Genomic DNA, 27303 nt, shown 5'->3' with positions numbered 1-27303 from the left:
TTTACTTTGGTGTCTCCCCCTCACCACCCCCCAACCCCACCACCAAGGACCTGTCCTTAATCCCTTTCCAACTCTTACCTATTCTCCCTTGGCCACATAATCTGAAAATGCAATATCAGTTTAAATACGTTGACATCCAACTCTAAGTTTTGGCCACTTTCCCCTTCCTAAATTTTCAAATTGTTTGCCTCACGTTACCCAGTCATATCATAGTTATGTTCTCCAAGTTACAGAGTCGCATTTTTGACTCACAGATTAGTCACTAATCTCCGCACAATATCTGCTTTTACAAAACATGGTTGACATTGTAAAACAATCTTATTGGTATAAAATGCAAAAATAATTTTGATCAAGGTCATTGATTTTTAATGTCTATCATTAAGTGGTGAAAAATTTATGCCCAGTTATACTACAAATGTGCTTCAAGATATTACCTCCTGCTTATTTGCCCTAACATTGCAATATTTGCTAATTCCAGGGAGAGAAATATTACAGTGGGAGGGATTGAAACACACACATCATTGATTTTGTGATTGAATTTAGCATCACACATTTTAAGTAAAGTGGTAATTGAAATCACAAGAAAGCCCAGCCGAGAAATTGGAATCGTCAAAGAATGACAGATGTTTATCTTATATATCTAGCAAAAACAAGATGCCAAGGTGCTGTAGAACTTGGAAAGTCTCCTGTAAATAGCTAAGAAAAAAGTGGAGTCAGAGTCAGAGGCAGCACAAGAGCACTGGATATCATCCAGCAAAAATATCCAATTGATCAGTGAGCAATGGAAAGCATTGCGCTGAACGGGGGCAGCCGTCTATTAGAGGAGAAATGGGAAATCAATAAATACTCTCCTCCAATTTATAGCTGGTTTAAAAATAAAGCTGACTGCTTCACATTACAGATCACTCAAGGACGAATGAAATTCGCAAAGCACTAAGTAATCCATCGGCTGAGCATTTCTCTTGAAGTGGAGAAAGTCATAAGGCAATGATGCAAGTTCACCTTCCACTTTGGACAGGTTGAAGGAGAAAAATAAACAAGTAGCAAAGCTAATGTGTGCAGAGTGCTGGTGAACTTGATTTTACGGGAGATTGAAGGATGAGCCAGTAGGGAATGCATTGGAATAGTTAAGTTAAAATGTAATAACAAGATGGAAAAAGGTGTTAACAGAAAAAATTAGCCAGGAACTGAGTTGTGTAATGGTTTAGTATAGAATATCAGCATTCTTAGCATAGGCGCAGGTACCTGGAAGTGGATCAGTGCCAACGACTGCAAGCAATTACGATGGCAAAAAATGTTGCCCTTTATTGCAAGTGAATTTAAATACAGATGTATCTAATTATATCAGAGCCAGGTGAATATTGTTATGGATTTACTCTCCCTGCTGAAGGACGATTGTACTTGCCTCGAAGAAAGTATAGTAAAAATTCTTCAGTGGGCTTTCGGGGGATGGTGAGCATGCCTTCTGTGAAAGATTAGACAAGCTGAGTCTATACTCTCTCGAGGTTTGAAGACTGAAAAGTGACCTCAATAAAACATGCAAAATACAGAAAGGTTGGTATCAAGTTGATGTATCCCGTCTAGAACAAGGGAAATAAAGAGTCAGTCGTTCAGAGCAAAGACAAGAGGAACACTTCCTCCCATAAAGAGGGCAGCATATGTTCGAAATTCTCTAGCCAAAAGGTGTTAGTCCTATACAGGCAGGCACCTCCCAGTTTCCACCCAGCTAACAGGAGTCACCTGCTATTCATTTCCAACTTATCACCTGCTGCCTATACAAACGCAATTTTCAGCCACAGTTCTTGTTCGGCCATCAAAGCGGCCGGTCGCTCCGAGCCTTTCATTACCTTGTTGTGTCTAATTTTTGTGGCCTCTTGTGGCTTGCTATTTTGCAGTTTGTTAACAAAGTATCGTTTATTGCTAAATTGTCTCCGCTGCTCTGCTTTTGAGTCAAGTCTCCTCTAAGTTACTCGAGTGAACCATCGGTTGACCCAGCAGAGTTAGCTTGCCTAAAGGTCATCAGGTGACCTGAGCACATGATCCAGAAGCAGCAGGAAACCACTGATCATCCGCTCACCACTCTCAACCAACTGGCTTTCTCGAAACAGCAACCCTGTACCTGTCAGCCTTCTCCCTTGCAGACCTAGATTCTGGTGCATGAACACTTCAACGGATCCTCAACCCGATACCGCAACTTCCTGTCGCAGTGTACCTCTGTATTTTACAAACTGAGCCAAGATTGCCTTCACCATCTCGCACCTGACTGGGTGTGCTCTGACCAGGGTTGTCACTAACTGAGACAACCAGATCCCAACTTGGAACAGATACGAGGATTTCTCCGCTGAAATGCGCCTGGTTTTAGACCATCTGGGAGGTGGAATGGACTGTTGCCGCTGACTACGCTTTCCAGGAGTTCAGAAGACTGCTCCCATTCTCTGCCATCCAAACCCCTCCAGAACTTTTGTGGTTGAGGTGAACGCATCTGACGCAGGCACCGGGGATATCTTTTCCAAGTGAGAAGAGGACGGGAAGACACACCCTTGTGCTGCCTTCTCACGCAAGTTAAACTCTACACAGCGCCATTGTGGAGTTGGAGACGGAGCTAATCACATTAAATGGACTTTGGAGGAATGGAGACATTGGCTGATGGGAAAGACAGAGACCTTCCCCTGATCTGGACTGACCACCAGAATCTCATATCCATAATCAGATCCGCCAGGCCCCACTCTGGCTGAAACATCTGACAACTGCAGGTACGTGCCAGTAGCTGTGCACTCCGAGGTACTCAGTTGAGCCTAGTCCTCATGCTTCTCCAACCATCCAGGTGCATGACCAACTCTGAATTTTCTGTTACACTGGTCCTCATAGCGAACCATGATCACAGATGTATGCCAGTTCGGTGTTGCCTGCCCTCAATGTGCTCAGTCCAATTCCTCCAACCAGTGGACCTCTAGTCTCCCAGTTGGGGCTATTAGTCCCCACATCACCATGGGTTTCATCATAGTTTTGGTACTTTCAATGAGGCCAAGGTGATCATGATAATGGTTCAAAGTTCAAAGGACATTTATTATCAAAATATGTATGCTATTAACAACCTTGAGATTTGTCTCCTAACAGGTAGCCACAGAACAAAGAAACCCAATAGGACCCATTTAAAATTTTAAAAAACCATTAAACACACAATGTGCAAAAATAAGCAAATCCTGCAAACAATAAAAGTAAGCAAACAACAGGAATTCTGCAGATGCTGGAAATTCAAGCAACACACATCAAAGTTGCTGGTGAACGCAGCAGGCCAGGCAGCATCTGTAGGAAGAGGTGCAGTCGACGTTTCAGGCCGAGACCCTTCGTCAGGACTAACTGAAGGAAGAGTGAGTAAGGGATTTGAAAGCTGGAGGGGGAGGGGGAGATGCAAAATGATAGGAGAAGACAGGAGGGGGAGGGATGGAGCCAAGAGCTGGACAGGTGATTGGCAAAAGGGATACGAGAGGATCATGGGACAGGAGGTCCGGGAAGAAAGACAAGGGGGGGGGTGACCCAGAGGATGGGCAAGAGGTATATTCAGAGGGACAGAGGGAGAAAAAGGAGAGTGAGAGAAAGAATGTGTGCATAAAAATGAGTAACAGATGGGGTACGAGGGGGAGGTGGGGCCTTAGCGGAAGTTAGAGAAGTCGATGTTCATGCCATCAGGTTGGAGGCTACCCAGACGGAATATAAGGTGTTGTTCCTCCAACCTGAGTGTGACTTCATCTTTACAGTAGAGGAGGCCGTGGATAGACATGTCAGAATGGAAATGGGATGTGGAATTAAAATGTGTGGCCACTGGGAGATCCTGCTTTCTCTGGCGGACAGAGCGTAGATGTTCAGCAAAGCGGTCTCCCAGTCTGCGTCGGGTCTCGCCAATATATAGAAGGCCACATCGGGAGCACCGGATGCAGTATATCACCCCAGCCGACTCACAGGTGAAGTGTTGCCTCACCTGGAAGGACTGTTTGGGGCCCTGAATGGTGGTAAGGGAGGAAGTGTAAGGGCATGTGTAGCACTTGTTCCGCTTACACGGATAAGTGCCAGGAGGGAGATCAGTGGGGAGGGATGGGGGGGACAAATGGACAAGGGAGTTGCGTAGGGAGCGATCCCTGCGGAATGCAGAGAGAGGCGGGGAGGGAAAGATGTGCTTAGTGGTGGGATCCCGTTGGAGGTGGCGGGAGTTACGGAGAATAATATGTTGGACCTGGAGGCAGGTGGGGTGGTAGGTGAGGACCAGGGGAACCCTATTCCTAGTGGGGTGGTGGGAGGATGGAGTGAGAGCAGATGTACGTGAAATGGGGGAGATGCGTTTAAGAGCAGAGTTGATAGTGGAGGAAGGGAAACCCCTTTCTTTAAAAAAGGAAGACATCTCCCTCGTCCTAGAATGAAAAGCCTCATCCTGAGAGCAGATGCGGCGGAGACGGAGGAATTGCGAGAAGGGGATGGCGTTTTTACAAGAGACAGGGTGAGAAGAGGAATAGTCCAGATAGCTGTGAGAGTCAGTAGGCTTATAGTAGACATCAGTGGATAAGCTGTCTCCAGAAACAGAGACAGAAAGATCTAGAAAGGGGAGGGAGGTGTCGGAAATGGACCAGGTAAACTTGAGGGCAGGGTGAAAGTTGGAGGCAAAGTTAATAAAGTCAATGAGTTCTGCATGCGTGCAGGAAGCAGCGCCAATGCAGTCGTCGATGTAGTGAAGGAAAAGTGGGGGACAGATACCAGAATAGGCACGGAACATAGGTTGTTCCACAAACCCAACAAAAAGGCAGGCATAGCTAGGACCCATACGGGTGCCCATAGCTGCACCTTTAGTTTGGAGGAAGTGGGAGGAGCCAAAGGAGAAATTATTAAGAGTAAGGACTAATTCCGCTAGACGGAGCAGAGTGGTGGTAGAGGGGAACTGATTAGGTCTGGAATCCAAAAAGCGTGGAGCTTTGAGACCTTCCTGATGGGGGATGGAAGTATATAAGGACTGGACATCCATGGTGAAAATAAAGCGGTGGGGGCCAGGGAACTTAAAATCATCGAAAAGTTTAAGAGCGTGAGAAGTGTCACGAACATAGGTCGGAAGGGATTGAACAAGGGGTGATAAAACAGTGTCGAGGTATGCAGAAATGAGTTCGGTGGGGCAGGAGCAAGCTGAGACAATAGGTCGGCCAGGTCAGGCAGGTTTGTGGATCTTGGGTAGGAGGTAGAAACGGGAAGTGCGGGGTGTGGGAACTATAAGGTTGGTAGCAGTGGATGGGAGATCCCCTGAGCGGATAAAGTCAGTGATGGTGTGGGAGACAATGGCCTGGTACTCCTTAGTGGGGTTACGATCGAGGGGTAAATAAGAGGAGATATCCGCGAGTTGTCGCTGTGCCTCGGCAAGGTAGAGGTCAGTACGCCAGACTACAACAGCACCCCCCTTATCAGCGGGTTTAATAATAATGTTAGGATTAGTGCGGAGGGAGCGGAGAGCAGAGCGTTCCGAAGGAGTGAGGTTGGAATGGGGACAAGGTGCGGTGAAGTCGAGACGGTTGATGTCCCGTCGGCAGTTAGCAATAAAGAGATCTAGAGCAGGCAGAAGACCAGAGCGGGGTGTCCATGAAGAAGAGGAGGGTTGAAGATGGAAGAAGGGGTCATCGGTGGGGGTGGAAGAGTCCTTGCCGAAGAAGTAGGCTTGGAGACGGAGACGGCGGAAGAAAAGTTCCGCATCGTGGCGAACACGGAACTCGCTGAGGTGTGGGCGAAGGGGGACAAACGTGAGGCCCTTACTGAGAACAGAGAGTTCTGCCTCCGACAGTTGAAGGTCGGAGGGGCTGGTAAAGATCCAGCACGGATGAGAGCTGGGATCAGAGGGGGGAGGGGGGAGGCTGGGGGTGTCAATAGAGAGGGGAGGGTTGGGGTGAGAGGAAGATGGAGCCTCTGAGGGCCCAGGAGCTGACGGTGGGATCTGAGGAAGCTGGGGCTGCGGAGTGGTGGTGGGGGAAGGGGAGACAGTAGTTAGTCCTGATGAAGGGTCTCGGCCTGAAACGTCGACTGTACCTCTTCCTAGAGATGCTGCCTGGCCTGCTGCGTTCACCAGCAACTTTGATGTGTGTTGCTTGAATTTCCAGCATCTGCAGAATTCCTGTTGTTAGCATCCTGACTTAGTTGTTTGTATTGTCCAGGTGATCTAAGGCCAAGTGAAGTGCCATTGAGATTGCACCTATTGTGGCGATATGCAAATTGTAGTGGGTCCAGATCCTTGCCATGGCCAACCTCTCCAACCATTTCATCACCATAGGTTCTAGATAATAGTAAAAAAGGCAGCTCATATTAAGGAGTCACCTGCCACTCATTTCCAACTCATCACCTGCAGCCTATTTAAACCCAGCTCTCATCCACAATCCTCCTTCATCCATCAAATCAGCCAGCCTCAACCAGTTTTCCCTAGGCTTCAGTTACCTTGTTGCTTGTAGTGTTTAGTATCTGTTCTCTCTTGTTTTGTGGCCCCTTGTGGATTGTTATTTTGCAGTTTATTTGTACAGTATCATTTACTGCTAAATCGTCTCCTCTGCTCTGTTTTTAGGTCAAGTCTCCTCTACATTTCCTGAAAAAAGGACTGTAAAAAAACTGTCATTGAGTGTATTCAAGGTAGAAATTGAAAAATGGTGGCACAGTGACAGCAGTTAGTACTAATACCTCATAATTCCAATAGGATAGGTCAACCAGATATCAGAATAGACTAATTGTGCAGAGTTTGCACTTTTTCTCTGTGACTGCATGGATTTCCTTCAGGACCTCTTGTTTCCACTCACATCACAAAGGCCCACTAAGCAGTGGGTTAATTAGCTGCTGTGAGTTACCTCCAGTGTAGGTCTAGAGGAGAATTAGGGAGAAATTAATAAGCATCTGGGAGTGAATTAAAAGGGGAATACACTGGGGCATGGGATTAAAGTGATTAATCTGAAAAATGACATAGGTTCGGATGGGCTGAATGGCCTCATTCCATGTCATATGGAAATATGAATAAAGCCTACAGAAAAATGACAATGAGCTGAAAGATCAACCAGGATTTTACTGAACAGTGGAGCTGAATAAGCTAAACAAGGGCTTTAATATACCAGACCCTCCACTCTGCCTCTTTTTAAACATGTTTATGGCATGTCCTCTCTTGCTGCTGCTTCCAAGTCAACTTCATGTTAGAATTGATCTTAAAAATTGTAACATAAAATATTTCTGAAACATCAGTAGGACCCCCTGGACTTCGCTACTCTATGTGTCATAGAATGTCTCATCTCAAACTATGACTATTTTTTTCCTGCAATTCTACAGCAACAATTTCATTCTCCATTTGATTACTTGCAAACTGCTCATACATTTTAAAGTGATTTTTTTTATTTCAGAATCAAGTTCGTGAATAAATTGCTCATGATGACAGAGTGCACAAGAAAGCTTTTTTTCTAATCAATGCAGAACTCTATTTCTATTCAAAATCAAAGTAATAAAATTATATTACATGTTGCAGAGGGAAACTTGTTAAATTCAAAATCTCCCTTCATGGACCATCAAAGTCCCTTTTAAAATAGACTTGGGTTTAAGAACTTGAATTAATTACATCTTCTGCACATGATTGGATATTAAGCATGAGAGAAATTCAGCTTCCCAGCTGGAGATCAATAAAGGAAGAATCATTAGAATGAAAACCAATAGGATTTAGCTGATGGAGAGCTAATTTTACTCTCTTCATATTTTGCCCTCTTCTCATTTGAAGTTATTGATTCTTCACTGGGAGCTATATACTCTCTATAAGGATCCATGGGTAATTTCACTTTCTTTAACCCGGGGCAAGCAGTTTAATTGTAGTCAGTGTCTTGGTGAGATCAGTCAACACCGCTCTGTTTAAGAGATGGAATATGGACATCCTGGATTTTGTGGCTCAGAGGAGAATTTGTCCGTGGAACACAGCGTCCTTCTGGTAAATTCACAGAGTGCCCTTTAATTTACCTCTTGATTCTCTCTCTTAACAGATTTGTGGCAACCCAATTAGGATGATTTATTAATTTCAAAATGGTAATAGAAGTGTGAATTGAAGAATCACATTGGAGCCCATTTGTGCTTTCTCGGAGAAAGCTGACAATTAGTCACACTCTCTCTGCTCCTTTACCTTTGTGTTACAGATTTTATTTTTCTTTTTCAAGTAGGTTAGCTAATTTCCATTAGAAAATTGACTGAAAGAACTTCCACTGGCTTTCAGAGAGTGGGTTCCAGATCCAGATATTTGCCCTTATCAATCCTACAAGTGTTTGCTTAAGTAGCAACAGCACTCATGTGAGCATACAAGTTTTGGGAATAGCGTTATTGATTCATGCACGACATGCTCGTATATATGAACCAGGGATAAGGCAAATGTTAGAGTTCCTTTGTGTGCCTTTCGCCTACAGAATTGGTTGTCTATACCGTAAAGTGCAGGGAAAGAATTCAGCCTGCCTGCTCTCAGCTATGCTGCTGTAATGTCACAGCAGTAATTGATTATGGTCTGTGGAAGGGAAAAAGTATAAGATGTGGGGGGAAGGGAGAGACGAGAGAGAGTGACATGACAATCTGTATCTTGTTATACACAAGGAGGTGACTCTGCTCAGCATTTAATGGCACTAGTACAACTGCACAATAATGTGCCATTCGTAGTCATGATGGGATTAGATGACAGTTATGGCGTTCTCAGACAAGACAAATGTACATTTATAATTATAAAAGAGCAGGTGTCTGCCTGTATTCTGTGAAATATTTAGCAAGGCTGCAGTCTCTAGCTTAGGTTAACAGATAAAATTTGATTCATTTCAAATGAGGGAAGACAAACATAATCATCAAACCCTCTTTCCATCTTTCTCCCAAACAACCATCCGTGAATTCCTTAAAGCCAGCAACAGCCTGTAATTATATAATGATTTTAATAGAGCAAAGCATCACCAGATGTTTCACAGAGCATAATAAAAAATATGGTAAATTGGGATTTAGCAGGAGATATTAAAAAGTCTGAATATTGATCAAAGGCAGACTTTAAGGGCAACAATTAAAGGAACCATATTTGTATCTCCCGTTAAGATACTGGTTATAGCCAGTGTGTTAATTTAACTTAATGTTTTATTAAAGAAAATAACTTAGAGAAATATGAATAATTTCCCTTCCGTCCTGCTGTTATTGACTAAAAAGGCGGACACTGTTCTACAGAAGACAGACTTTCTCGATTTCTCCTTAAATACTCGGAATTGATATAGGCAGTAGATGGTCACATGTTACTTAATATCAATAGACCACATTTGCTACTGGAAGAGAGCAGTAGAGGCAAAGGTCTTTTGGAGGATGGGAATGGGGGTGGGGGTTGGAACTTCATGACTCAGGGAAGTGACAGCTGAAAGCCCAGCAAACAGTGGCAGATTGATCAATTCTGAGGTATATCAAGTGACCAGAATTAGAGGAGCACACTAATTTTATAATTATGGGTTTGGGGAGATTTCACTGATAGGGAGGAATGAAATCATGAGATCATGGAGGGCTTTAAACAAGGGGCAACTATTTCAGAATTTTTGCACTTTAAGGAACGAGTACACAAGTGAGGCAGTTCAGAGAGTGCATTCCGAAGGGTGAAATTTGCTGTTATTGATCCTATAAACTCATGTTAAAATAGCAATGGCTAGTCCAGCCACTTATGCAGCCATACAATTTTCAAGTATCAAAATTCAGATAAGTCCAAAATTATCGAGAGTAGGACGGATGAGTTCATTCACATGACTAGTCAGCTCTTGAAGTAGCGCAGACGAGGATTTCAACAGTAGATCTGTTGAGGCAGACGCATACTTGTGTAAAACTATGGTGATATAAATAGGCAGTCTTAGAAATGACATGGATATGTGATCCAAATTACACAAGCTATCTGTGGCTTGATTTAGTTTCAGACTAATGACTGAGAGAGTGTTGAGGAATAGAGTTTGTGATGGAATCCATCTCCAGAGGCACTGCGCCTCGTTGCCTAAATTACAGGACACTGGAGAAGCAAAATAACAATTTAAAGGTGGTTGAGAGGTCAGAGGAGAGTATTGCCATAAACTATACCTATGCAACACATATAATATGCTAGAGGAACACAGCAGGTCAGGCATCTATGGAAAGGAATAAACAGTCAACATTTCAGGCTAAGTCCCTTCATAAGGGTCCTCTATGATTCAAGACAGGTTGAGAGGGACTAACATCAAATTGTATAGGATGTTATTATCAGCTTTGAAAAGGGCTGTTTCAATGCCGTGGTAGGACAAAACCTCACTGGAGAGATGCAATGAAAGAGTTTCAATAATTGGCCATTAATTAGGAATTTAGATGAAAGGAGGGTGATTAATCCACCGTAAATCACCTTATAGTCAAGGTTTTGCTGAGCAACACTGAATTTCATTTTTTATCTGCACTGAAAATCACTCAATTGCTCTAACTATTGCTATGATACCTTGATCTCCTTAAAGTTGTACATTGCCAGCATCCTACCATCTTGTGAAGGAGAAGGCACTAACAGCTACTGAAATGATAATTTACAAACTCTACCTACCCACATATAAAATTAACAACTGTAAAGAGTATTTTCAGGGCTATTTATAAACAGTTTGAATATCACTATTTCAGTTCAGTTTCAGGGCATTTTAACTTAAGTTCCAATGAATATGTGTAGAAAAAGAATTGACCATTTCTTGCCACTGAAGAACTCAGTATTCAAGATTCAAAGTACATTTATTATCAAAGAATGTATAAATTATATAATCTTGAGATTGTCTGCTATAATGAGTCAACTGTGGAAGTGATGACCCCTCCCCCTCCTGTTAGACTGTTTGACATAACTTACTTCCTTTAATTCTTTTTTACTGCTTTTCTAATATTTATATATCTGTGCACTTGTAATGCTACTGTGACAGTGTACTTTCATTTGGGATCAATAAAGTATCTATCTATTTACCTACCTTACAGGTCTCTACAAAGCAAGAAACCCGAAAGAACCCAATTAAAGAAAAAAGTACTGAAAAGACCAACACCTGATGTGCAAGAGAAAGGAAAAAAAATTACAAATCATGCAAACAACTGAAGTGAACAACATTTTGAACCAAATTGAATCCTCAGGTCCGAATCCCGGGGCATCCCAGAATAGGCCTAAAGCCTCACTTATCTGTTCATCATATTAGTGGGCATGGACCAGAGCATCTGGGGCAGTCTTCATAGCCTCAGCACTATGGAGAGAGGAGTGACCATCATGGAGAACAAGCAAAATTGGCTCTCACCTCAGATCCCGACACCCTGTCTTTTCACTCTATCTGGGCCAGCATTTAAATTGACTAAACAACAGAAAAGCAAAAGGTTCCAGCGCCCTGGAGAGGGGAGTGACCATTGCCGAAAGCAAGCAAAATTGGCTCTTGCCTCTGATCTGGGCCAGTGTTTAAATTGTCTAAACAGCGGAATGTACCTCGCACTAGGGCCTGCCTACTGCAAAGGGCTCGGGGCCCAGGCTATGCTGCCTAATGGCTTGCTCCAAGGCCAGATTTCGCTGCCCAGCCTGATGCTGCTCTCAAACTCTTCAAATCAGCTCGGCGCCCGGAGTGACCCAACCTCGAACCCGAGCCAGTTGGGCGGGCATTGAAGCATCACTGTCCCGAATGGTTCGATTCTGCAACACAGCATCTCGGCCCATCCCCCGAACTCGCCTCACCATTTCTCACCCCCTCAATACTTGCGGCGACAATTTAACACAATTTACCTCAGGAAAGGTGTTTTTCAGTCGAATTTCCTGCCTTTTTAACTACCAGTGAGCTGTTGCACGCATTAGGTAGCGCCATCTTAACTGGAAGTTGATTTCAGAGTTCCTTCTTATCAAGTCGTTAATCACCCTTGGTGTTTTACACGGTGAGAACACATATTTCCTGGATAGTTGCAGTGAGATCATTCTCACACAAGTATAACATTCAGGTGCACTACATTGAATGACTGCATTGGTGATGCCTCATGCACCCAAGCTGAACTCTTCAATTTCATCAACCTTGCCTCCAACTTCCATCTTGCCTTTAAATTCACCTTTCTCCATCTTGACTCCATCTCCGGAATCAAACTGTCGACTGATATCTTTTATAAACCTGCTGACTCTCACAGCTACCTTGACTATGCTTCTTCCCACCCAGTCACATGCAAAAATGCCATTCCCTTTTCTCAGTTCCTTTGTCTCCGCCGTGTCTGTTCTAGGTGAAGTCCTTCCCAGAACATCAGAGATGTCCTCCTTTTTCAAAGAATGGGGTTTCCCTTCCTCCACCATTAATGCTGTCCTCACCTGCATCTTCTCAATTTCCCGGCCATCCGCCCTCACCACATCTTCCAACCAACTTAAATGTTCCTCTTGCCCTTATCTACCTCCCTATGAGCCTCCACATCCAATGGGATCCTAACACCAAATACATCTTCATCTCCCCTCCCCCCAACCTAACCCTCTGCTTTCTGCAGGGATCGCGCTCTCAGTGATATCCTTGTTCATTTGTCCTCCCCACTAATCTCTCTCCTGGTACTTATATCTAAAAGTGGGAAAAGTGCTACACTTATCCATTTAACACATCTCTCAATTCCATTCAGGACCCAAAACCGTCCTTCCAGATGAGGCAGCAACTGACCTGAAAGTCTGATTGGGTCATCTACTGCATCCCATGATCCTGATGAGGCCTCATCTACATCGTTGAGACCTATCATAAATTGGGGAAACACTTCAAGAACACCTTCGCTCCATCCTCAACAAGCAGGATTTCCTGACGGCCAACCATTTTAATTCCAGTTCCTATTCTCATTCCACCTTTACTGCCACAATGAGGCCACTCTCAGGTTGGAGGAGCAACACATCATATTCTCTCAGGGTAGCCACCAACTGATGGCAAGAACATCAATTTCTCTAATTTCCAGTGCTTTCTTTCCCTTCCCTCTTTTACTATTTTGGCAAGTCTCTTAACTCTTCTGTTCTCCTCACCTGCCTTTTTTACCTCCCTGTGGGGGCACTTGAACTTCCCTTTCTCTCATAGTCCACTCTCCTCTCCCATCAGACACCTCTTCTTCACTCCTTTATCTTTTACACCTTTTACTTCCCACCTTTTCACCTCATACCCCCCTCCCCCACTCACCTGGCTTCACTCATTATGTTCTAGTTTGTACTTCTTTCCCTTCCTCCACCTTATTCTGGCTTCTTCCTCCTTCCTTTCGAGTCCTGGTGATGGGTCTCGGCCCAAAAAGTCTTTATTCCTTTCCATAGATGTTATTTGACCTGCTAAGTTCCTCCAGCATTTTGCATGTGTTATAATGTACAGGTGTAAAGGCAAAAGTTAGTTAGCTGACAACACAAAGATACTTGGGAGGGCATGCTTCAATAGGGATATTTGGACTTGACTGGGGTCATATTGGTAGGCTTGTTACATGCTCAAGGAGATCTGTTTTTGTGTGAGAATGCTGTAATGGTCTTTTGGAGGTCACCTGATGTGAGGTCACGTGATGACATGTGCCCCATGACTATATAAGGGTCGACTCAGGTGACGCAGTAGGTTTTGAGTTTGTAGATTTCCAGGTAGAACGTGTTGTGCCTCCGTTTCTGTTGTGTGTTTGTTTTTGTGATGCAGTTTCATTTTTAAAACGGTTGTATGTTTTGTTGAAAGATTCCATATTACTTGGACTGGAAATTCGTGGCTGGAAATGCCAATTTACTCAATCCGACAGTTTTGAAGGAAGAATGAAGAATTCATCGAAGTGAAGGATCGAGAGAAGTCGGCATCGTTTGGCAGTTTAATAAAGGATCAACCTTATTGAGTCTTCGTTGAAGAGAAGCTGCATTGAGATAACTCTTGCAAAAGCGGAATGAATTCATGCACAAAGGCTCTCTCTCTCTAAAAGGAATTTAAGGTCAGTCGATTTAAACTGTTTATTTTCGGCATCAGGAATCCTGTGGACAGAACCAGCAGTAAAGGTGCGTCGGTGAAGAAATCGTTCTCCAGAGAAGTCTCCCCCAATTGAATGTGTAAAACTGTTGGACTTTTGAAGTTATCGCTTTAAGAACTGTATCTGACTGTATCGCTTTAAGAACTGTTTTCGCATTTAACGCTTTAAGAACCAGAGCCGAGTGGAATTGATGAACGGCTGCGTACCTGTTTAACCTCCGGTCAAAATTTTCCTTTGTTTTTTTTCCCTTATCGCTCATATGTGTTTAATAAATGTTTGGTGGTTTTTATAAAACCTGTCTCGATTAATATTCATTGTTGCCGGTTACCTAACAGGCTGAAAAAAAATTGGGCAAATGCTTGGCAATTGGACATTAAAGTGGGGAATGTGAGGTCATGCACTTCTGTAAGAGAAATCTAAAGGCAGACTTTTTTATATAAATATGGAGAGATTGCAAATTAATCGAGTACAGAGGGATCTAGATGTTCCTGTGCATGAATCTTAAAATGCCTTGCAGCTAGGAGTTAGAAAAGCAAAAGACATATTAGCCTTTGTTGAAAGAGGGTTGGAATCTCTAAACAAAAAAAAATATTGTTATCATTGTACAGAGTTTTGGTGAGGCCACACATGGTGTTCTATGTACAACTTTGGTCCTCTGATTGAAGAAAGGATAAACTAGCACTGGAGGCAATCCAGAACAAATACACTCAGCTAATTCCTATTTTGAGAGGTTTGACCTGTCACAAACATCTAGAGATCTTTTATCCATGTTAAAGAGGCTACATAGTTACAAGATAATGAAACAGTCTATTAAAACTAAGTTGCGTCGCAATTTCTTCTCACAAAGAGCGATAAAACTCTGGAAGTCTCTAGTTCAGCAGATGGTCGAAGCTTGACCATGGGAAGGAACAGATAAAATATTGAAATAAAGGATTGATGGTATGTGGAAAACTAGCACAAAAAAAGGAGATGAGGTCTAGGACAAATCACCCATGATCATATTGGATCTTGGGCAGGATGGAGGGGTCCGGTGGTCTTTTCCTATTATTATTTTCTTGTGTTTTTGTGGGAGAGTTGAGAACTAGTCAGCATGGATATAATTCTGCCTCCAGAGCAAGTCATACATTTTCTTTTTGTCTTCGTATTATTTATTATTAATTTCTTTATTCACATTAATAATGAACACTGCCTACATTAACTGGTCACAGTGAAATTAACTTTACCCTCTAGTGTTTACATGAGTCCTATTCATTATAAATTTGGACAGGCACACTTATAATGAAAAAGCAAGTGACAGGAATCCTATTCATATGTATTATTCCTTTTAAACTATTATAGACAAAAGCAGAGCAACTCACAAAATAATAAGACAGAAGGGAATGAATACCATCTATGTCATGAGAGACAAAAAACAGTGGAGTCAATGTCTATGTTGGATAAATGAAGCCAGCAACATAAATTAAATAATATAAGAAATATTCACATGTATTATGTATATTCCTATTAAATAGAGGGGCAGAATTCACCTCGTGTGATACCTCTGTAGTGTACAGCCTTATATTGTGACAAGAGATAGTGTGCACCACTTCAGAAAAAGATGATAGTGTGTACATTCTTACTATAATAGAGACAGTAAATATTCTATAATGTTGCAAGATCCAAAGCAGAGTCCTGTAAAATACAGAGACACTACACACTATTGTAATATAATATACAAGGCAATTACTCCTAAATATACAAAGGAGATAGAAACTAGAAGTATCCCCTTGTGCCTGCTCCACATTTGAAGTCCTGGATAATCCTCACCTGAGCTCCATTTTTCTACACTATCCACATATCACTCAATTTCCTTAACATCTAGAAATCCATCAATCTCAATTGTATGAACTCATTAAATGAGCTTACATGGCCATCTGGAGAAGAGAATCCCTGATATTCACCATCTCTGGGTGAAATTTCTGGTCATCTCAGTCTCAAACAGCCAGCCCCTTATTCTAAGTGTCACATCTGGTTCTAGTTGCTGGGACTTCCTCTCATTCTTCTCAACTCTGGAGAATACAGGCCAATCTACTCACTCTCCCTCATGCAACAAAACTGTCATCCCAGAGCGCTCTCTAAATAGAAGTATATATTTTCTTAGAAAAGACAAGAACTGAAACACAAGGCATACACGCTGCTGTAGTACAATTCAAAGAAGCATACAGTCATTAATGCAACAGAGCAAATGCACACCCCTACTACATGTCAAGAGGCAGAACATACTCCTATAATATAAAAGGCAGTGCACGCCTATGTAAGTTATATAACATGATCAGAAGACACCCCATTTATAGCTATAGAGAGTATGCAAAGGACCAGGAGTAAGTATACATCGGTAATATCAGTGTAAAGAGACCCACAGGGGTTGCAACCTGCTTGTGGTTCTGTGTTTTTCTTCAGAAACCACACATATTTTCTCTGGGTTGTTAAGCCTCCATCTTTGATGCAGGATGGTTAGTCAATAGGAGGTGAAGAGTACCCTGGTGGCCAGCTCCTTTTAACAAGTTAATCAAACTCATTATGAAAGTGTAGTACATTTACGATTAGCCTTTACTGAACTCTCAACGACAGCGATGGTATCATTGAATAAAACATTTGACAGCTTAAGCCAAACTTCGGTGTCAGGATGATCCAGTTTCTTCATTAATTGCCAAGATATTAAAGTGTAATATATTTCTAGAAACATTTCCTTGAAATTTGGAAGAGTGGATGATCGCCGAACCTGGCAAAATGTTTGCAGATGTTCCAATTAAGAAGCCACCATCGGTGCGCAGCTGAGGGGGTTGCCTCCTCAGCAGGATGGCTTATGTACTCCTTCGGGGTCCGAATGGCTATTGATCAGACATCGTGATCTGGTTGGCTGGTTCAAAACACTGTGAGCAGTTTAGCAGCATAAGATTCTGACTGTCTAGCTTGAAGAAGGTCCATTTGGAGTGTTTGCTTCGCTGTCCAGATCCCGAGATGACTGGCGATTCGTTGATTGTTGACGTTGTTGTTTCTCTTTTTACCATATATGTTCACATATCAGATCTATGTGTTTGTTGATGGATCCTTCAGTGGAGAACTACACTTCCAGGAATTCTCAATCTTTTCTTGTTCTTGCTTGAGTCCAGACCCTGGCTGTCATCCAGTTGAAATGGTGTCCTTCTTCGTCTTCATGAGCTGATACCAGCAAGAGTGGCTCGTGCCTTTTGCTCGCTAGCTGATGCTCGTGTAGCCTGGCAATAGTTTTCTTCCTGTTGGACCAATATAGTACTTGGCTCAGTCATTAGACTGGATTTTGTAGATAACATTTCTTCTATTAGTCATATTTTGTTGCTTGTTCAGTTTCCTTGAAATCTGGGTAATCAGACAGACAGGACCAAGGTTCAATACCAGATTCAAAACACATTTCGGACCATTGTTCCTGGGTGTGCCATTGTAGGCCAAGATGTCAAACTCTGAAGTGGAACTTCACCACCACCAAAGATCTAATTCGGAGGTTGAGAGTACTGTCCAAGAGTCAAGGTGATATTAACCGACCCAAATATTTTAAGAGAAAAATAAATTGCCATTTTCTTGGATTTCAAATTTGATGAGAACATGTAAGAGTTATAAAGGTGAGTGTACAGCCTGGATCCCAACTAAATGCAATATAAACAGAGTGTTAAAGTGCATGGTTGGAGAAGGGGTGCTGCTTTACGTCCCGTATATGGATCAACTATGCTTAAGACTGTAAATACTAAAAATGTTGTTCTAAGCTTTAAAAAGAATGATTATAATAGACTGAAATGCATATATGAAGGGGGAGATCAAGAGAGCTATTGTATCTCCACAAGACCATAGATAGACTTTTAATTAATGTGTGATGGGTTCCAGGTAAGGGAATGGCCACAGAATTTTAGGAAAAACTGAAAGTCATGGAGAAAACAAGCAACTGAATAATGAAAAAGTGAATGGAATAAGAAAAAACAGAGAGTTTAATGGTAATAATGCAGCAGTAAACAAAATCAATTCAAGAAAAATAGATTGGAAGTTAAAATGAATTATGTTGTTTCAGAATGCATTGAGTGTTTATAATCAAGCAGGTGGATTAATGGCACAAATAGAGACAAATGTGTTTGATGTAATAGAGCTTATAAGGACACAGTTCCATTGTGACCAAGTTTGAGAAATTACTTTTCCATGGTTCTTGATTCTTGGAGGAAAAGACAAAACAAGAAAAGATACAGTTTGGAGATAGGTTGGGGGGGGGGGGGGAGTCAGGAATGGCACTAATATCTGAGCACAAGATCAGTGGTGAAGAATGATCTTTTCCTTGAGTAAGTATAATTAGTAAACATTTTGTTCGGGGGATGGTGGGAAACCACTATCTCCAGGTGCAGAGGCATTGCAGTTTTGTGGAACACAGAAAGCAAACATATGGTTGCATCAAGTACAGGGTATTTCAGATGATTAATGGTTAATGTATTCTATTACAAAAGTATCACAATTAGGTTTATTATCCCTGACATATGCCAGAAAATTTGTTGTTTTGTGGCAGCAGTACAGTGCAAGACATAACAACAAGTCACAAAAACAAATAAATAAACAGAGCAAAAGAGGAATAGTGAGGTGGTGTTCATGGACCATTCAGATGGCAGAGGAGAAGAAACTGTTCTTAAAATATTGAGTGTGGGTTTTCAGCTTCCTCTATCTCCTCCCCAATGGTAACGATGAGAAGAAGGCGTGTCCCAGATAGTGAAGGTCCTTAATTATGGATGCCACCTTCTCGAGCCATTGCCTTTTGAAAATGTCCTGGATGGTGGGGACAGTTGGGGTACAAAGGATTTAGGAAGTCTTGCTGAGGTGTGCAGAACTCTAGTCAATCCTCACCAGGAATAAACAACTTAAGCCATTTTGAATAAACCTGCCTTCGCATTAGTTCACCTGGCTACTTCCTAGAAGGAGAGGATTGTGCTATGAAATGACTGAATTAAATTGGCTCACACCTAGTGGAGTTTTGATGGGAGAGCCGCACAGATAATATAGCTACTGGCTCACTGCTCCAGAGACCCAGGTGCAAACCTGATCTCCAGTGCTGTCTGTGTAATATCTGCATGTTCTCCTTCTGATTGTGTGTGCATCCATGGGTACTCCAGTTTCCTCTCTCGTCCCAAAGGCATGATGGTTGGTAGGTTAATTGGCCACTGTAATTTTTTTCCAGTGTGTGGATGACTATTAGAATTTGGGAGAGAGTAGGGAGTAGAGGGAAATGTGGGGAGAATAAAATGTGATGAATGTAAGTTAGTGTTTCATGGATGGTAAGGACATGATGAGCAGAAAGACACGTTTCCTATCTGCGGAACTACATGAACTTTAAAAAGGTTACCTCATACATGATTCTGAAAGGGAATGAGAGAGCAGATGCCTTGAGGCTACACAGTAAGGGCAATTGGGGGCACAGTCTCTGAACAAGGCGCTTCCCAATTACAATAAAATAAAAAGAAATTTACTTCAGCAGATGACTAGAAATAATTTACCTCAGAGGGCTGTGGGGGCTCAGTGACACATTATCCATTTCATTCATGAATAGATTTTTGGCCACCAAGGCAATCAGAGGATACACAAGATCAGTTTTGATCTGAACCAATGACAGGGTAATCTTCAGGAAAACATGACTTACTCTTATTGTTCTTATATCAGAGGCAAAGTAGTTAATTTGGACACTGACTTTCTCTTGCAGGTTCATAGTAATCCAGTGTTGGACTTTATTTAGTACAGTTATTTTATTATCTGTCTGTATCCCAATTCATGCTTGTAGGGGGCATTTTATTTTAATGTCCCAGATTTAATTCTTCATTTAGTGACAGTAATTGACCTATTCTGAATGCAGAAGATAACAAGCAGCAGATTTTCCAGTAGTTTTAGACTGCTTGGAGTCAGTGATTGGTGGTATGTATTTCCAGGAGTAATTAAAAAACAATTAAGTCCCTAGTTAAAAGGTAAGCTGACAGCCAGCAATACCATATGTCAGATCCCAGTGCTCGACACGACCAGGGTTTAATACAACTTAAATTGATCTTAATATATTGGTACAATAATAAAAATCAATCCTGCATAATCCACTTGAAATGAGTTGAGAAGTTCAGAAAGCCCCATAATACACCAATCCATTACTGTACAACCTCATCAAGGGACATGGCCACTTGTACATGGTGAGCAATGAAGTTACGTTCCCTTCTGAATGGCATATACTTTTAGACATTTTAACCTTGAGGATTATAGTCTTGTAATGATTTCCACTTTGCCGCAAAAACCAAATCGAATGGTTTTGATTAGGCTCGAACATGGGTGCTTAAGACATAACAGAGAGCTTCTGATTGAAATATGCATATGTTGCGATGGAAAATATTTTGTTGTTTCTTTTTATCATGACGGAATTTATTCAGCATCTTTTGTTGGGTAATTTAATAGTTGCTACTGAGACAAAGATTACAGCGTCAATGAACAATAATCAAATTAATTGCAAAGAGCAGGAGATAGGATGATGGAAACAGAGGCAGCAGACAGGAAGGTTTCAAATTTAAGTATCCAATACAGATACAAGAATGGTAAGCAGCTTTGGGGTCCTGTGGAGTAATTCATGGGAGAGCTGACTTCTCTCCTGGCTTCCTTCAATTCAAACTGCCTTCAATTAACCTATTAAAATCTACATTCAATTGTAAGAAAATCTTGTGTAGCTCATGTGCCTGTCTTCTCATTTGAAACGGAATACTTAATAGGAAGTGCCTGAGATTGTATTGACAGCTTTGCATGGAGATAATTTTAAAATTTAAAGCAGAAATATTAGCTATTCTCAGCAGATCTAGCGGCATTGATCTGAAACATTAACTCCATATCTCTTTGTTTATATTTTCGGGAATTAGCGATTGCTGGAAATACCAGCATTTATTACCCATCCTTAATTGCCCTTGTGGTGCTGATGATGGTGAACCACTTCCTTCAACAAGTGTGGTGCTTCTGGTCAATGTGCACCCTTAATACCATTGCCCAGACAGTTCCAAGAATTGGACTCAACATTGAAGGAAATGTAAACTATCATCAAGTCAGGATTTTGCAAAATTGAGAGGGAACACGGCACTATCACATACCTTGTCCTTCGGGTGAAGGTCATGATTTGGGAGGTCCAATCACAGTAGCATAGATGAGTGGTGCTGGGCAGGGGTTCCCAACCTTTTTTATGCCATGGACAAATACAATTAATCAGGGGGTCTGTGGACCCCAATGTTGGGAACCCTTGTGTTAGAGGTAATAGGTGATTAGGGTATTGGATAGGGTGCTAATCAGACCAGCTGATTTGTCCTGAGAGGTGCCAGGTTTCTCATTCTGAAGGAGCTGCACTCTAGAAGCATGAGAAGAATATTCTATCATGCTGCTGTTTGACTTTTGTAGATGGTTTCAGGGTATTAGAAGGCAAGCTACTCACTGCAGGAGTCAACCTTCATGCAAAAATATTGATTTTGTGACACCTACACATGCAAATGTCATTGAATGTTAAGGAAGGCATTTTGAATACATCTCTGTGTGTTGTCTGGGAATTTTTATATGACATATGAGTTACCCTATATGCAGAGAAGTTACAAATAAAACTGATTATTGTGCATTCAACACACTACTCCTCTTTTGGCCTCATGATGGAAAGGTGGTAATTGTTGAGCAGTTTTTTCCTTGGACACTGTGATGGTCCATAACACTTCAGTTTTCTTCTGTCAAATTTGTTCTCTCTTTCTCTCAGATTTCTGCCAGACCTGCTGAATGTTTAACAGTTTCTTTCTTATTTTGGATTTTGAAAATCTGTTAATATTTTGGAATTCAGATTTTTAATATTTCCTTGGTGATATCAAATGAAAAATATTTTGGAAACCATGCGTATTTCAAAAAGCTAATTACCTTGTCTTACATTTCGCAGAGTTTAACTCTATGACACAGATTTCCATTGTTATTAAGGGAAATGAAATCAGAATTCCAAGTGCCTAGACACTCCCCAACTCTTAGCACCCACTTCAAGCTGCTTTGACGTACTTGATAAACCATTAATTACAGCATTGAACAAAAAACCTCAACCTTAGCAGACTATTGAGAAAGAAGTCAATATAAGTTCTAAGTGTCAATATGATCTGTAGAATCTTTTTTTCAGTGCTAAACCTGCCAAATACAATGATGCTCACAGAAAGCATAGCCTCTGCATATCTACAGATACAGAGGACAGTACAGCAGAAAGATCATTTATCTGTGCTAGTTCATTGTAAAATCTTCTCAATAATTCCTGCTCTTCTTTTAACTCCCCAAAGCTCTTCATATGTTTGCTTTTCAAATAAGTGTCCAATTCATCTTTAAGGTACAACTGAAACTGCAATCCAAAGCACAGTAGATCATAACAATGCAGTTTTAAAAAACTCAGACCACGTCTCCAGTTATTTTGCCAACTACCTTAAATCTCTGTTCTCTGGATAATGGGAATGCACTGAAAAGACTATCTACAAGTTTTATAGCAGGTGCATGTGTTGAATGAGTTTTGCATTGAGGCACTTACGTCTGCTTCAGTTGTTGTGTATGACTGGTTAGACAATGCGTCTTTTCAGCATAATATGATTCTGTGGATCCACACTTGAGGAAAGCATCAGGAAGTGGGTCGGGTTTATGGAGAAAGCCTAACTGGTAATTACTGGTCTGTTAAGGCAAATGTGACTATCATGTAATGTAATGTGATGTCAGCTTAATGTGAAAAAGACTAAGGAACTGGTGGTAGACCTGAGGAGAGCTAAGGTACCGGTAACCCCTGTTTCCATCCAGGGGGTCAGTGTGGACATGATGCAGGATTACAAATACCTGGGGATATGAATTGACAATAAACTGGACTGGTCTAAGAACACTGAGGCTGTCTACAAGAAGGGTCAGAGCCGTCTCTATTTCCTGAGGAGACTGAGATCCTTTAACATCTGCCGGACGATGCTGAGGATGTTCTACAAGTCTGTGGTGGCCAGTGCGATCACGTTTGCTGTTGTGTGCTGGGGCAGCAGGCTGAGGGTAGCAGACACCAACAGAATCAACAAACTCATTCGTAAGGCCAGTGATGTTGTGGGGATGGAACTGGACTCTCTCATGGTGGTGTCTGAAAAGAGGATGCTGTCCAAGTTGCATGCCATCTTGGACAATGTCTCCCATCCACTACATAATGTACTGGTTGGGCACAGGAGTACATTCAGCCAGAGACTCATTCCACCGAGATGCAACACTGAGCGTCATAGGAAGTTATTCCTGCCTGTGGCCATCAAACTTTACAACTCCTCCCTTGGAGGGTCAGACACCCTGAGCCAATCGGCTGGTCCTGGACTTATTTCTTGGCATATTTTACATATTACTATTTAACTATTTATGGTTTTATTACTATTTAATTATTTATGGTACAACTGTAACGAAAACCAATTTCCCCCAGGATCAATAAAGTATGACTATGACTATGACTATGACTATGTAAGGTAGGGAGAAAGAAGGACCAGGATTGTGTGTTGGGGTTCAGGGGAGGTGGGAAACTGAATGACTAGGCTTTGATGGGTTGACTTGGTGGGTTTGGAGGAAGGAATATTGGACAATGATTGGGAAATGAAAGCAGAATCCTAACAAAGGATTGGATTGGGTGTGGCTGGATTCAGGGCTACAGCCAAGAAAGGTGTGCTGATGACAAAGTTAGTACTGAGGTGGGAAGAAGTTGGAGTTCAGCTTGGAGATCAATACCATCATTAGGGTGATGGGGATGATGTACCATAGAGGGTCTGCACTGGTCCTTGGTGGGGGTCAGGGTTGCTGGAAGTATTGATGTGGCGTGGGTCAGGTTCACCAGCATGGAAGGTAAGAGACTTTCCAGGTGGTGGTATCAGCTCTGTGTTGTTTTGAGGAGACCCATTTGTCTCAAGAGTGACCAATGGTGGTCACTCCAGGTTTTCCCAAACTAAGCTTAACATGAGAAAAACCCTCATGGCTTGTGATAGGGAGAAAGGGTGACTTAAGCCTGATCAGATTTCTGGGACTTTTATGAAATGGTCACCTTTACAAAAGATTTTCAGTGGCATAACACAAAGACAAACCTTGTATTTTGTGGTTGAGTTTTGAGAATCCTTCATTTCATCATTTAGAAATCCTCCATTGAACCATCCATTACCTTGGAGGCAGAAAAGACTGTAGATGTTTGAATCTAGACCAATATATAAGATGCTGGAGGAGCTCAGCGATTTGGCAACATCTATTGAAGGAAATAGACAGCATGCAAGGTGAAAGGCCTCACCCAGAATATTGACTGTTCATCTCCTTCCATCGATTTTTCCTGACTTGCGGAGTTCCATAACCATAATACATCACATACTGTACCTTATCTGATCTACAGAAAACATCTTGGCCTTCTCTCTCTGAAGTGCACCCAGCAAGTAATATGAAGCTTTGAACGTCTTTTAGTCCTAGATCTACCAATCAATTGCAACTCACTGCACTTAATGCTAAACAATCCTCATTCTTGCCCGTTCTTTTGCCAGGTATCATAAATAGACCCACCTGCTATAACTCTCTGGGCTTCGTAAGGTTCCATGTAGCCATTGTTCTCAATGAGTTCTTTGTCAATGGTGTCTCCTCTGGAATCATGCTTGATATCGAAAGGGTCCGAATAATCATCGTCAGGCAGTGTCTGGATTTAAAATAAAACAGATTTTTTTGATTAGTTAAGATGTTGAACATTGACTTCGTTTGTCAAATTTCCCCATACTCTTCTTGAGGGCTTGCTGCACACCTTATCTTTGTGGGCATTTTACAAGGAATAATCCAGACAATGAGTATCAACAAATTATTGACATATGCTGGAGCCTCACTCTCATCTCAATCCACATTGAACCCAGGACATAAATGAGGCTTTTCCTCTCACAGATTATAGGGACCTGCCGGTGCTCGCTATCTTAGTTGGATAGAATATACAATCAGAATTATGGAATTTTGCTCCTGCTTCATTTGTTTTTATGGTTGGTCCTTAAGTCATTTGAAGTGGAGGCCCTTCATTACCTAGCAACACACACAAAATGCTAGAGGAACTCAGCAGGCCAGGCAGTATCTATGGACAAGATAAACAATTGACATTTCGGGCTAAGACCCTTTATCGAAACGAATGTCTTGGCAGAAATTGATAACTGGAACAAATTCCACACGAAGTCTTAACTAACCTTCTTTTATAAGATGGAGAGACATTCAACCAAAAGTGCCTTCACTAACTTTCATTCTCCTTTCGATAGGCTACATGGATACCTGGTGTGTTTGAGTAAATAGTGCTTGAATGCAAAGACTTAGCGTGACAAATTGGAGCTGATTTTGACAGAAGCAGTCATACTGTGATTAGGATTATACTGGACCAGAATTAGCTATGGATTTACCAATTGTAGGCTTTGTGTTAAACAGATACAAAATAGATGAGTTTAGTTTCTATAGTGATTTCTTACTTCACATCCTATATATCCATCAGTTCAACATACTACTGGAACCTCACCCAGCAGAGACTATGTTTTAGTTTGTGTTGTGAATGTTAGAACATTATACAAGCTGAGCAAGAAATTCAGTCCAGTGCAGTCTCATATTAGAGGCACTCCCCAGGTGATGAACACCTGACATATATAGCTTGTATATACATACAAGAGACGAGAGTTTGGAAAACAGGGCTGCACATATCTTCTGCCTCCTGGCCACATTTCCAGCTGACAATCTATCCCAGTTGCAGGAATACAATCCTACTGTAACCTGGAGAGCACCTACACTGTGCATGTGTCCTGATCAATGAAACAAATTTCTCACAGTCTCCACTACTATTGCACACACTATATGCTTCCAGTTTACATCCTCTCCACTGCAAAGGCTGTCCAGTTATACCAAGTTTTCCACATGCCTCCATGCTTCCTCAAACCCTGCTCACACTCTTGGACTCCATTTCTTCAAATTCTCTACTTGATATTGTCCAATGTTCAGATCATCCAAAGCTTTTCTGCTCACATTCTATACTTCAGAAGATCCCCTTCATCCATCACCCTAACCTTGGAACATACAAGGGTCCTCAGCTGTTAGATGCATCAAAATTAAAACTGCTTAATTAGTCAATACCTTTCCCTTCTCTAGCTCTGTAATTTCGTAACTCCAAATCCAAATCACTGTGCCTCTAACATTATTTCTAATGTGCATCTCCCTCCCCCTACACGATATCACTTCTGGCCCTGCTTTTAAGAGTGGAATTTTTGCTCTCTGGAAATACCTCCTCAAAATCTCTCTACCATTTTGCTTTCATGATGCTCTTTAAAATCCATTCATTTAACTAGGCTTTCAATCAAGCATCCTAATGTCTTCTAACTTGACTCAGTGTCCACTTCAACCTAATCACTCCTTTTGAGAAGTGCCTTAGAATGTTTCGCCCATTGAATATGTTATGTAAACAAGCTATGTTGGGACAGGGAGTGAGTCCCCCTCTGCTAAGAGGCTGCCAGACTAATGCATTGGGATTTTATATAATTTAATTAAACCTCCATTAGGCTATTAATAAAAGATTGATATCCATTATATTTTGAAACTTGTCACACAACAAATTCCACATTTAATTCATTTTCTTAAATTGTATAATATTCAAAATGTTATCATTATCGTGTGAAAAATTTTTAAGGATTGCTTTTGTAAGTCCACTCCACTGTTTCTCCCCTCCTGAAGATTCTAATGCATGTAGAAATAAAAACATAAACACCCAGCAGTCAGTCAGCATCTATAGAAAGAAGCAGAGGTAACATTTCACGTCAAAGACTCTTCATCAGGACAGTGGAGAGTTAGTTGAACACTGCAGAGATACCAGCAGGCCGATAGAATTGGACTCCTTCAGGTCTCTTTGACCAGAAATGTTAACTCTGATTCCGTTTCCACAGATGCTGTCTAAGCTGCTGAATATTTCTAGAATTTTCTGTCTTTATTTCAGATAGTCAACATCTGAGGTGCTTGACTTTCATTTACAGTAGCTTATTCTGGAGTTCCCTTTCATTTCTAACTTATGGATTCTGAAAACTAACTGGTTATTTTTCAAATGTTCCTCCACACTTAAAAACACACTGGCTGGCAGGAAATTAATACAATTAGAATCATTAGTGTAGCATTTGTTCTCTGCAATAAGAGGGGAGGGGAATATTGCATAGATTGTAAAGTCATCATCTGTTAAAAGAATACATAGCAAAGTATGCAAATTGAACCAAATCAGAGATT

The 27303-nt window shown here is 41.6% G+C and overlaps 1 protein-coding gene across 2 annotated transcripts in view; it reads right to left on the bottom strand.

Annotated features, from left to right (window-relative positions):
* Window positions 1-27303, bottom strand: part of LOC134337356 (SH2 domain-containing adapter protein F-like) — a 343478-nt gene that overhangs the window by 206048 nt on the left and 110127 nt on the right. For both annotated transcript variants that reach the window (XM_063032282.1, XM_063032283.1), the window contains exon 3: window positions 24589-24718. In XM_063032282.1, coding sequence (XP_062888352.1) covers window positions 24589-24718 — 130 coding nt within the window. The remainder of the gene's footprint in view (window positions 1-24588; window positions 24719-27303) is intronic.

Source organism: Mobula hypostoma, chromosome 24 (genome assembly GCF_963921235.1).
Source record: "Mobula hypostoma chromosome 24, sMobHyp1.1, whole genome shotgun sequence".
Lineage (NCBI taxonomy): Eukaryota > Metazoa > Chordata > Chondrichthyes > Myliobatiformes > Myliobatidae > Mobula > Mobula hypostoma.
The sequence above is the reverse complement of the archived record's forward strand: the minus strand, read 5'-3'. Positions and strand labels throughout refer to the sequence as shown.